This window comes from Chlamydotis macqueenii, chromosome 20 (assembly GCF_036417535.1).
Source record: "Chlamydotis macqueenii isolate bChlMac1 chromosome 20, bChlMac1.mat, whole genome shotgun sequence".
Lineage (NCBI taxonomy): Eukaryota > Metazoa > Chordata > Aves > Otidiformes > Otididae > Chlamydotis > Chlamydotis macqueenii.
The window spans coordinates 6,617,529-6,630,415 of record NC_141575.1 but is presented as its reverse complement, the minus strand read 5'-3'; the positions used below and the strand labels follow the sequence as shown (position 1 = coordinate 6,630,415).

General features: G+C 45.1%; 1 protein-coding gene across 1 annotated transcript in view; it reads right to left on the bottom strand.

Annotated features, from left to right (window-relative positions):
* Window positions 1–2,141: 2,141 nt before the first annotated feature.
* ZER1 (zyg-11 related cell cycle regulator) overlaps window positions 2,142–12,887 on the bottom strand; it is a 21,315-nt gene continuing 10,569 nt past the window's right edge. Inside the window, exons 8-16 of the mRNA XM_086764167.1 lie at window positions 12,515–12,688; window positions 11,762–11,977; window positions 11,032–11,073; window positions 10,567–10,686; window positions 9,986–10,101; window positions 9,674–9,862; window positions 8,591–8,688; window positions 8,110–8,212; window positions 2,142–7,031 (exon numbers count right to left, since the gene is read on the bottom strand). Of these exons, the coding sequence (XP_086620293.1) occupies window positions 6,974–7,031; window positions 8,110–8,212; window positions 8,591–8,688; window positions 9,674–9,862; window positions 9,986–10,101; window positions 10,567–10,686; window positions 11,032–11,073; window positions 11,762–11,977; window positions 12,515–12,688 (1,116 nt within the window). The 3' untranslated portion in view covers window positions 2,142–6,973. The remainder of the gene's footprint in view (window positions 7,032–8,109; window positions 8,213–8,590; window positions 8,689–9,673; window positions 9,863–9,985; window positions 10,102–10,566; window positions 10,687–11,031; window positions 11,074–11,761; window positions 11,978–12,514; window positions 12,689–12,887) is intronic.

The following is a 12,887-nucleotide window of genomic DNA, read 5'->3' as shown; positions in this document are numbered from 1 at the left end:
ACCCCCGGGCTCAGGCGGGTTTCATTTCTGCAGGAATTGTGGGGGGCACAGGGCTGGGGCCCTTGAGGGCCAAGTGGTAAAATTCCTCTGCACCCGAGGCAAATACGGCTGCACATCCCTGTGAGCGATGGAAGGGGTCTCGCAGAGGTGGGCTGCTCGAAGGTGAGAGCTCTGGGTGAGACGTGCACCGCAGTGTAACTCTGGGCTCGCCAATTTGATCATTTCATCTGTTGATTTCCATCCCCTAGGGAGAAATGCAGGGGCTGTGCCTGGCTGAGCACATTTAGACAGTCCTACTAATGCAAATGGAGCTTGTAAAGGCCTGACATAACTTGGGTAGGAGGCCGCCGGGGTGGGATTTAATCTAACTTCAGATGTCTGCAGTGAAGACGTTCATACCTCAGCGAGGACATTAGACTTCCCCCGACAGCAGCAGAGGGAAGCAGGCATGTTTAGAGAGTGGTCCTTCTCATCTGGAAGCAGACATCTAGAAGTAGTTGAATTGCACCCTAGATGCATTTTTATCTCTTGCTAACAATAAAAAAAAAAAAGCCAAGAAGACTAGCTTGGATGTACGTGCTTATGCTTCAAGTTTCTGTCTGTTTAGGGGAGATGAATCTCACTGCAGGCCTGTAAAAGTTCTGAAATCAGTGTTTTTAAACTCTTTCCAGTTTTAACATAGATATATCTTGCTGCTTTTGTTACTTTGTTTCCCAGTAAAAAAATTTGTAAAGAAAAATTGCATTCTTTACAGAGTTATCCTCCAGCACCTGAAAAATAGCTGGTTCTTTGCTATTGCTTGACCAGAAATGGAGTGTTCTTGATTACTTCAGTCTCTTTTAAGTGAGTCAGTGGCCACCTGCTGATTCCAGGAAAGCACCTGGCTGCACAGGTCACTTAAATGGTTCACCTGAAGCAGCTGTGCTGAAATGTTAGTAAAAATTGCAGTCTAAATTTCCAACAGTCATTCAAATACTTTTTCTTTCTTTTTTTTTTTTCCCCTAGGTAAATGCAAAACCTACAAAAATCCTCCCTCAGACACCTCATAGACTGCATCAGTGCTTTTCAAACCTCACATACAGAGTTTGTGAGATGGCCCTGCTACACTCTGCCTCTTTTAAATATCCTAAAAATCTTTATGTTCCTTGAGCTGCAAAGGAAGCTTTTCAGACCAGTAGGAAGCTCAGTAACATCAGGCTCTGTCTACAAACAGAAAAAAAAAGGTGGGTAGTATCTTACCATTCTTTGCAGAGAGGTGTAAATTTTAAAGCTTAATGAAGGGAATTTGAGTATTAACAATATTACCCAGTTGAAAGTAGAAACGTTTTGATATTCCACAATAATCTGTTCTAAGGAATGCATTGTCATCGTCTTTGTGATTAGAATAATTTGGTGCATGTTACGCTTTTTATCTTTTCGTACAGCTTTGAAACTTGTCTTAGAGACACCAGAGCTTATCTGTCTCAAAGGTTCCAACCTAAATGACTAGCTGAAATTAAGCTTAGTTCCAGAAAACCTCTACTAGCATGTTTCTGAGTGGAGAATCTAGATTCTTATGGCATTCCAGCTAGGAATTTAATGCAGCTGGAAGCCTAAGGGATCTCTCTGTACTCTTACAACTTGGTACATTTTCAGCTTCCTAGAGGCAGTTCAACTTCACCTGATTCCTCCTCCTACTTCGGCCACTTAGAGTCTGATCCTTTAGAAAGTTTACAGTGACCACTTAATTAAATGGCAGTTGAACCCTTACAGGACCAGGGTCTTAAGAAAAAAGTCACGCTGGCCCTAGAGTGGATTGACTGTTTTAAGCTAGTCTTTCCTTAAGTACTGAGCTTCTGCCCACTTACAAAGCTTAGGCTGTGGAATGCAAGCCGCAGATCTGTTACAGAGTCCAGAGACAAGCTGTACAGTCAAATACTGTTCTGATTTTTTTTTCCTCCTCTCACATAATTTCATAACAATACTTTCTTCCTCCACGCCTCTTTTCTATTGACAAATGGTATTGTATCCCTTGGAGTGATGAAAGGAAAAGCCACTGAACTGCACCATCAATACACGGCAGTTCCTTTCATTTTTAATGAAATATATGACAGCAAATGGACCGGTAATGTAGGTAAATAAACCACATTCATAGACCAAAGGAAGAAGACATTGTTAAGCACTAGGTTTAATACACAGCGGGTATCCAATGGATACAACAGAAAAGTTAATTCATTCAGAATTGTAAGGAAGCAACAGTTGTGCATTTTTTTTTTTGCTTGGTTTCACCATGTACAAACGTTTGAACCAGGCCTCTCAACATTAGGCAGGTCAATGGACAGAGTAAAAGCAGACACTTGCTCATTATAATTGAGGTTATTTTCTTTAAGCAAAACAAGGAAATACATATTTTGTTAGCTTAAAAACTTTTTTTTTTTTAAACAAGAAAAGAATTACAGAAAGAATCAGTGACAATGAAATTAAAGGAAAATATAGTCTGCTAAGCAGAAGTGTTTCAGTTCAGTGGGAAATCTCCCTTATTCTTTTTTTTTAAGTGCTGTCTTCTCAGCCAGCCCCCATGTTGCTTTTCGTCCATTCCTGATGACCATTACCCTCTGTGCTTCATACACATTGTTGTCGTGGAGACCAGCTGTTTCCCTACTTTTAATTCTCTTTTTCCAGCACAAGCTACCCTCTGACACCTGAGCTGCATCAGGTTCCTCCCTTACAGTCTCTCTAACATCTTTTCTGTGGCGTAGTGCCTGAATGCAGTGCCCCTATAGCTCTTGCTCTACTGGTAATTAATTGCCTTCTTCAAGTGATGAGGGGAACAGGCTCACAGCTCCAAGACTCTTCTTCCCACTTCTCTTTGCAGAGACCAGAGTGACTGCAGCAGAAGCACAACCAAAGTGAAAAACTGGGTAGGATTCAGTGCTGAACAGATATAATTTAGGCCAGTAGGGAGATGCAGGGTAATAACAGCCATGAAGCAGATAATTAATCTGCAATGTTACTAATTGCCAAAACATCAGTGCTAAACATTCTTGGGTTGGTCTAGATGAGCAAGTCTAGTGCTGCTGGGTCTTGTAAAATGGAAGCACTTATGGAAAGTTGCCCATCAACTTGCTCTTATCTTTTCCAGAGAAAATGGCAGACACCCAACACCGTGCATGCTGAGGACTGCTCTGTTGTTGACTTGGGCCACTGAACGACGACGCATCCTCCAGCCAGGAAGGAAACTACATACAGTCAAGGTAAAGGGTTTTTTTGTTGGCATAGTCTCTGCAGAGAACTACGGAGTTGTGTTCATGTACTGCTTGCCAAGCTTTTGAATTTTTAAAAGAAATGTAGTAGTGAAAACGTGAGTAAGAGTCTTAACGGGACAACAGCTACAGAGCACAAGGAGCCCCTCTGCTGTATCTTTATACACTATGAACTTCTCTCCAGCTGGATTTGCATTTGACAGATAGAACCCTGTTCTAGTTTTCTGGGCAAGGTTGGTCGTTGGGTCTCTAATTTTGTGTGGAGTTGTAGTCTCCTGGTTCACTCCTTTGCTCCAGCAAAGCTGGAAGGCCTGAGAGGCTTCTCTGTAACAGTCAAGCATTTCAGGGTATCCAACTTCCCCTTTTACATTAGACCTTAATAAAAAAAATCAGCCACTTTGCCTTCCTCTCCTTTGCAGAATATTGGTATGATGGCTGCAGACAAGTATCCTGGTCTGTCCTGAGCACTAGGTCTGTGTCAGCAATTCATTAACTCCTCTGCTCCAAAAAGTGCTTTCAGATCATGGTGCACGCATTATGCCTAGGGTGCAACAGCTCCTTTTGTTTCAGTTAGGGAAACCAAGGTACAACCTGGTTTCAAACTCCCGATTACAGGAATTCCTGGATTACACTCAGGTGTTCAGAGGATACCTTTCTCTCTTTTGCTCCTTTACTGAAAGGAAATGTTATTTTTTAGCTCACAAAGTTTGTTGGCTTGAATACATTGAAGCTTGTAGCCAAAGCTCTTGCCACTCTAACGGGGATGCTATTTCTTCTAAAATGCTGTCTCGGGAATTTACCTTGCTGGTGGCCTGACTCAAAATCTTATGTGTAGCTAGGTGTAATGAATCAGTTATAGTTCCCCCTTCCCCCTGAGATCAGTGACAGATTTCAGAAAGCTAAGCTTCTCCGGCAGGCAGGCCTGACTCCATTAATCTCCACGTTGCTGGGAATCTGAAATCTTTTTATCCTGGTTCAGGCTCAGGTACAGCTTGATGAGGAAATGTGAGCAGTGAGGATTGAGGTTATCATTATAGTGCAAAACAAAGGTCTGATGTAGCTTGGATCTTGTTTGTTTGGGATACCATGGTCCAGCTTGCAGCAGGTGAGGCTCCAGTATTAGCTGAACTTGCAGGGGCACTGGTTTGAAAAACCCAAACCTCTGGGGTCTTGAGGCGGACAGAACCAAGCCATCGGTTGTTCATTAACCTTGATGTAGTTGTGCCAGATTCTCAGCCTAAAGCCTGATTGTATGGCTCTGATTACAACGCAAGGCTGAGGTCCGCTCTAGTTGACATGGGAGTTCCTGAGCTCCAGCTGTCTCCCACATGTGGCAGCGGCATTCTGGGGACATGGGTTTCTGATACCTCTGGCATCTGTGATGTGTCCCCTTCTGCTCCGCTCCCACCGCGTCAACACAGTCGGAATCTTGAGTGCTCTCTGTCACGCGATTCAAGATTTTAGTGGTAGGAGCTTTCACTATGTGGGCATTGGAAAGGAAGAAAGCCCAGTGGGTGGCACTGTGATGTGAAACAACTTCAAAAAGCCAGCAGCACTAAATGGATAATTAAATGAGCAAAGCCTGACTCCCCTAATGCTCTGAGGCTGGTTGGCAGTATTTGAACTCTCTCTTAGTTTTGCATCTAGAAGGAAGATCAGCAAATGTTATACAGAAAACAGATCTCAAAATAAGGGACACAAATTCTTGGGGAACAGGAATAAAAGAGAGAAAAATACATTTCAATCAAACAACTGCAAAAAAGTATAATTTGTCAAGTTTTGCAAACCGTATGAAAACAATTCAAAAGTGACACAAAAATATATATAAGTTTGAAAAATACTTAAAGTAAAAGTACAGATCTCACAATATCAAAACAAATGACATATGGTTAAAAAGAAAAAAAAGACATTGAATAACACCATATTCGCAGAAAAAGTAAACCTCTCCAGGGCAGCTCTGTTCTGTCTTTTAAAGTGTCAGTTTGTGTATCTAGGATCCATCTATAACGTGCTCAGCAATGACAACATTAACTCTGAGCATTAGAAGAACCTCATAGCAGCGAGTCAAATCTGAGAGCAATGGATACAAGGGAAGAGAGCAGCAAGGGTTACTGTGCTCAGAGGCCTGAAATGTCCTGACTCACACAGCCATGGCCTCCTCTTACTGACATAAAATCTTTTCTAAATCCCTTCTAAGGGAAGGTTTGTGAATCGCGAAAGAACTGTGGCAAGCGGAGGGCTCTAAGCATGGACTGCACGCTGTGTGGTTGAGTGCCCGACTGTGAGGCAAACCTTGGCCTTTGGCTTCTTGAGCCTTTATAGGTCTAGAGTCTTACAGGTAAAGACCACCTCTGTGGGACTCTCCTCTCACCTACATCACCCAAATTGGAGTAAAGCTCCTGCTGCTGAGAGCAGGACTGCACTGGTAAGTGCTAGTGGGAGTCAGATAAGAACAGGGCCTTCTGCTTCCCAGAAGAGGGGGAAGACGCTGGGGTGGAACAAGAGGTGCTCTTTCATGGGATTGCCCTCCAAAGGCTGCCTGGAGACTCCCCAGTCTTAGAAGAGGACTTTAGCACCTCGAATTACAGCATTTGTGCTGCAGTGAGCTTCCTAAAAGGGGAGATCTCTTTGCCACTGAGCCCAGCTTGCACTGATGCAGACTGAAAAAGAGCAGAACAGCTCCAGTCCGTTACTGGGATTTGCACAGGTGGTACAAGCCGCTCTGGACTGGGGCCTAGTAGAGCTTATTATGCAGAGGGGAAACACTTTCTGGCATTTGTAGCCCTTCCCCGTAAAACAGAACAAAACTAAAAAGGGGCGAAGGACTGGAATGAAGATGTGTAGCCCTTTGTGAACAAACCTTGTTCCTTGTTGCACAGGCTCCCTTAGAGAGAAAAGTTCTGTGTTGCCAAGGATGTGTAACTGGTTTTACTGGTCTTTCCTGACCTTATGAGGCTGGGTGGAGTGGCAGACCCTGCTGTACCCCCGAAGGGGACTAAACAGACCTCTTGACTTTAATGGGAATGTCTTGCTTCCGAATGACCCACGTACAGTTAGCAATGCTTCCATTAATGTGAGTCTTCTATAAAAAAACCCTTAAGGGGTTTAAAGGGGACTTTAAAGATCTTTCTTCCTCATTTCCTCCATTTATAAATATAATTTAAAAGGTCAGTTCTTTTGGTCTAACTCTCCGGTATTGTGTCCCCCAACCTCTGTAACCTAATAAATAACTCATTGCTGCCTGTAAGCCCATTGAGCAGCCAATACCAATTCAGGACTGGTGTTCTTGCAGACATTACAGAACCTCATGCAATACAGCAAAAGGGAATTTTCTAAAAAGTGGGAAATAAAAATGTCACACTAGCGATCACACAAGTAGGTCTTCAAGCTCATGATCATTTGAGGCTCTCTGTGTGGTCTAAAATAAAAAGGTTAAAAGATACATAATGTAGTTGTCTTTGCTTTTTGTTTTCTTTTTATACAGAAATCATACACACAGAACTTCAACCTGAAACTTCATAACAAAAAAAAGTCCACTAATTAAGGAAAGCATTTTGTTGTGCAAAAAGTCCCTCCCCCCTCCCCTGTTCACCTTCATCTACTGAGGGTCTCACACACACACATAAAGTTTCCTTCCAACGGGCGAGTTGGTAAGAAAGAGTCCTCCCTATATACAGTGAATTAGAGAGAAGCTGGATACAGTGCTGGCAAGAGGCGTTAGGTGATTGCCTCTATCTGGAAGTGTCCATGTTCTCCTCCTTAAAGTTACTGCAGTGCTCTATAACTTTCCTATGGATAAAACAAGGACAAGGAGAACGGGTTTAGTTTAAAGCTTATTGCATGACAGTTGTGGGACAGTAACGTAAGAACTGTCCAACAGCTTGATCTCTATGTAAATGTACGCTATTTGCAGCAGGCAGTCTCTTCTGAGATATGCATCAGCCGATATTTGTGTCAAAACCAGTATACTCCACAAAAGAGCTCAGAGCTCACTGTTCATCCCTTCAGAAATTCACGTTAGTATACATCCAGAACCATATGTGACTGTTCATTCATCACCCCCATATGCAAATCATCAGAGAACTTTGAATCACGTCAGGAAACACGTGCGTGTAGATGTTAGTCATCCTCTCTGCTGTACCTGTCTCTGCTTTTCCTGTTCATTTACCATTCTTGCACTGTCCCATCACCATACGCAATCTGTCTAACTGTGAGTATCTTCTGCAGGCTTCAGCCACCCTGAGCATTCAGCAGCCCTTCAGCTACGTGGAATGCCTGCTGCCCACCCACGAGGTACGGATTGCCAGCCCGCCTCTGCCTCTCTTACAGTCATCCTGCAGGTATGACGTTATAGCTCTCAGTTTTCCAATGATTAGAAACTGCCGCTGGCTTTTAAAACTCTGGGAGAATGACTCCAAAGGAAGGTCACATAACAAAGTAAGTTGGGGAACCTCACAAAGGTGATGGACTCTCTCCATCCTCTCATTTTAACCGCCCAGTCAGAGTTTTAGCGACAGGCCAGTATGATTCTGGACAGGGAGCCCACAAGTATGAAGAACAGTGATGGCTGGAGACTGTCAGAGTAAGATGCAATTAGCAATGTGGTTCCCCTGTCCAACAAGCCACTGCTATAACAAATTTGCCCAGCATCCATCAACCCTGAATGATCTGTGCATACTGCCCACCTATAAACACCTCTCTAGTCTTCTGTTTTCACCCTCTTTTTCCTGCTCTCCTCCTGTGTTCGCTTCTTACCCCACGTACATATCAGAACAGGCCTTTCTTTGGTAGCCTTACTTGATGTAGAAGAATAACAACTAAACTAAAGCTAAACTGAATGTTTGATTATAGTGCATTGGTTTCTTACTGGGCCATTTCCTTGGTCTCTTGCCGTGCCGAGGCCATTTTAATCATGTCCTTCAGAAGGGGAATCCCACCTTCTTTGATCAGCAGTGGGCAGTACTTGTCAGCTGCAGAGAAAAAAATAAAACAGGTCCCTGTGAACTTTCACAGGAGCAGTATAAAGGGTGGCAGGAGGGGAAGGAGAAACTTGTTGCCTGAAAAGCCACAAAACTTTTATTTTTTACAGAGCCAGCCTGCTAAGGGTGCCTGGCTGTGAAAACAACAGACACAAGAGCATGGCCAGAAGGATCAAAACAGTGAAAGGAATTTCCTACGCCCGCTCATTGGTTTTTGTTTGGCTGTGTTGCCTGGACACTCCTGCATCATTCAAAGAAGGTTCTCTCTACCTACACAGCTAAACCGGGAAGACCTTTCTGCTAACAAGCTCAGATCTACACCCTCGACTTCTACAGTGCAATGGATGTGATTTTGAAAAGGGAACTTACGGTAGACAGAGACCAGGTTATACAGTGCCCAGGTAGCCCAGTGCTGGCTGACTGGGGAGATCCCTTGTGGAAGAAGTCGAAGGATTGGTTCAAATGACCTGCACAGAAATATTGCAGAAGTTGTTAAAAATCAAAGAGCTGCTTCTCTCGGCACCTTTGCCACTCAAAGCAGTACAAACGCTGTGCTCATAGATACCATAGCAGTAAATCCATTGGCATGCCAAAGATTCTGGCATCAAAGACTACGTCTGTGTCACACAGCAGCGCTGGCAGGCTTACAGGCCCTAGCACTACAGCACAAACATGCCACCCAGATAAACAGCTGCAACAAAAGCAACTGAGTCCAAGAAATGATTTCCAATCTCTGTCAGTCATTTCCTCACTACAGGTGAAACCCAGCAGCACTGATCTTTCTATAGAGGGGCCAAAGCACAACTATACCCAGCCAAAGCTGGCTGCTCACGTGCAACGGTTGCTGCGTTTCTTCTGAACAACAATAATGTGTCTATACTGTAGCTCAGGCTTTGGAACGCCAATTGTTCTGGATCCCTGCCAGGCACTAGGGGAATACAGAGCACCCGATACCCTTTTACAGGAAGGACTTTAGAGGATTCCACCAGTTGTATTAACCTTGAAGGGATTTATTGGAACTGCGTCTAAATATCCCCCAGAGGCAAGTGAATACTACAGCAATCCATGTGAGTGTCGGAAGGAAACAGACTTAAAGAGGTGCAAAGGACAACAGTCTCAGCGGAAAATGTTTAGGCAGTCCCAGATAGTCAGATCGTGGGTTTGCTGAACTCTGTCATTTCACCAGAAACATGCAAGAGAAATTCTGTTGGGCTCCCACTCTTCTCCCATAGGAATTGTCAGGCAAGGTGTCTAATTTCAGCAGCCTGTGTAACATGTTTCAAAGGAAGACGTAAAACTCTCATGAAATAATATGTCCCTGAGCATGTTTCTCCTTCAGTCTAAGCAGAGCCTCCATGCTAGGCTAGACCTCGCCCCTTTTCTCTGTCGGTGCTTGCTTCCTGTGACAATCCTGGCCCCTAGGTGAGTGGGCCAAGCTTTTCTATTCCTCACCTGTAATTGATATTTCTCCTGGAGTTGATATCCCAGCTCTGGATGGCTGCCCACATCCTCTTTACAACTTCCTCTCGGTGGGGCTCACATATACCCCAAGCCTCTGGACCATCAAACATGATATGGGAGAGCACACCACAGGCATTATAGGATACCTCGATCCCATCTGCTTTGCTCTCCAGCAGGTTGCTGCCAAAAGAGAAGAGATCATTTAGAGGTGCTGATGTACCAAAAATCTCCAGATGATTCAGGAGCCGAGCTCCAGAGCGTTCACCCTGCCCCAGCCCAGCTGCTCGTTAGCCAGGCACTCACCTGAACACACTGATGAACTGGGAGGTCATGAGCTGCGGGCGGAGCTCCTTCACCTCTGCGACATTGCCCAGGAGGCCCAGCATATTCCGATGCAGCTCCTGTTTCTCTGGGAACTCCTAAGCAAACAAAGAACAGGATGATACAGAAGTAGAGCCGTGGTGATGGTGAGAACAAGCAACCCTGGAGAAAGGTAGTACAGCATGTCTAGAAAGGCTGGGTATTTTTGGGCAGTCAGCAATGGCTCTTTAGCAGATGATAAATGGGACATCTGGTGTTCAAGATAGGTGTGAAAGGAGAGAATCAAGGCCAGGGCCCACTACTCGCTGCTGCTCTACTTATAGGAGACTGCGTGCAAGATGAGGAAAGAGGAAGATGTGGTGAATGTAAGTTTCTCTGTTCTTCTACTGGTTGGGCGGATGGATTTGAGAAAGCAGAAAATACGCAAGTTTTTTTTTTTCTTTTCTGTTTGTGCAACATAAGAAGTACTGCTTATAGATTAGTGTAGCCAGGGGTCCTGCCCAGGTACCTGCATCTCCACTGCTAATGTCAGCGTTCCTCTAGAGGAAACCAGATGTACTTACTTTCAAGCACTCCAAGAACAGTTTCATGCCACTGTAGTTAAGGAACATCTCACAGTTATCGGGGGTCTCATCAGTGATGTTCCACAGGGCACTCCAGGAGAACTCCATCACCTGATCACACTAGAGAGCCGAAGAGAAAGGGATAGAAACAGAGTTTTGCTAATATGGGAGCCCAGTGCAAACCAACCACTTGTGTTTCCTCCCTGGTATCACCCTAAATGGCTTCAGAGGTAAGAAAACCTTGTTATTCACTTTCAACTTGTCAGCAAGTGGGTGTTTTGTTTAATATTTCTGCCTCCCTGTCACATTAACCTGCCCTCAGCCTGGGACAGGAAATTCTGCAGCACCAGCTGAGATGTCTTGTGTTTGTTAGAGAAGCTGAGCTGGCACTCTGGACTCATCTCCATTCCTAACTCGGACTGAAGAGAAAATACTCTAGGTATACATTTTGGGGGAAACACTCACCGTTTTATCAGCCAACTTCTTCTGAATCAACTTTAGCATTGTCTGTGGGCAGAGGAAGGGGAAGAGTGAGAAACAGTTCAAGAATCACAGAGCTGAAACTAACAGCTGTAGTACTGCAGGGCTGCCTAGAGCCAATTGGCAGGCGTATGCAGTTTTGATCCTTTGTAGAGAACCTACTTGGCATCTCTTTCCCTAAAGCAGTAGGACTGGGTTATGTTCAGTGTTGCAAGTATACACAGAGCTCAACTATGTCACAGTCCTCGAGCTGTCGAGTTTGCAGTCAAGTCAGTTTTGATCTGTATGACGAAGCCTGGAATGTGGTGTAACTGCACCAAAGCAATGGCCTCTGCAATTCTTTGAAAAGGTGAGGGATGTGGGTTGACATGAGTTGGGAAGCTGATGCAAACTTAGGGAGATGCAGAAGGAGCTAATCACAAGGTGGTGCCAGTTCTGGAAATAACATGATGCAGTGAAGAGGTACGGTATAAGGTTACACTGCCTCCCTGCTCTCACAGCCAGCCTGTCTCTGAGATCATGACTTCCAGGTAAGCAAGTAAAAGATGTCACATGGAGGGGCAGATTCCAGGAGAGGGTGGCATCGCTAGGACGCTAGTTCCCTCCTGTGCCATTGTAAGCTTCGATTACTGGCTGAATGCATTTGGTGGACTGCTGCAAGGGAACTGTGCTAGCCTGGGTTAAGGATAAGTAGACACCGTGGGACCATACCAACCATGACAAACCCCATCTTGCCCACAGCTTCTTTGTGATCGTTGTCCACCTGGCAGACCAGAGCATTACAGAGATGCACAGCGATGCGCTGGATAGACTCATCCTGTCGGCTCTGGTTGAGGATGTTCAGCAGCAGCTCGTTGACGCGGCGGTACTGGAACTCCAGCTCCTCAGGAATGCTGAAGTTACACAGTGTCAAGCAGCAGTTTCGCTGTACCTGAGTCAGAAGGAAGCAAATGCTGGGACAAGTGGCTACGAAAACATGGACCCCATCACCTCATGTTTCCTTGCTGCCTGGTACTGAAACCATCTTCTTGCTTGACTACATCCACTAAAATTTCTGTTACCAGAAAAATTGCCATTTTGCAACCCAGTGGCATCATAGCCTATAACGTCAGCTAGTTTCCAATACAGCGTATTGAGATAATGTCCCACAATGCTCACATTCTTCTCACCCCACAGTGCTAGACTCTGTGCTGTGTGTCATACACACCCTTTGACCGCTATTATCGGATAAAAAAAAGAAGCCTTGCTATAATCGCTTTCTTCCCCTTGTCCTGGAGAACATTGTGCAGATAAGGAGCACCCTGCATGTAATCCCCACCACTGAGGGAAGGCAAGGAGAAGATCTAGGTAATAGCTTCTCTTGGCTCACATCCTGGAGGCTTAGAAGACCCAGATGCTAACACCAGGCTAAAGACTTAACACAGGGAAGGAGGACTATGGGAGCCAAAGGAGGCTGGGCTGCTCTTACTGTGACTTCCTGGTAGGACTCCATGCCATTCAGCACCACCTGGATGACCTGGCGCCGCAGCTTCACGCTCTGCTCCATGCGGTACTCGGAGTTGGTCAGGTAGAACAGCGCCGCGCTGCCTGTCACCTGGATGTTTTTGTCATCCTTGTGGCACTTGAGGGCTGTGATCACCAGCTGCAGAGAAGCAACACAAAACCTCAGTGCCACTGACTTGCTGTTGAGTCTTGGAGTGACTGTTTCGGCTGTGTGGGGCAAAGACCATCACAAGCCTGCAAGGAACATGTGGCCCAGGCATTACAGGAACACGCTTATGAAATGAAGGCACCCAGTTCCACTGCACTACTGGAACTTTCTCCAGAATGGCCTGATATGG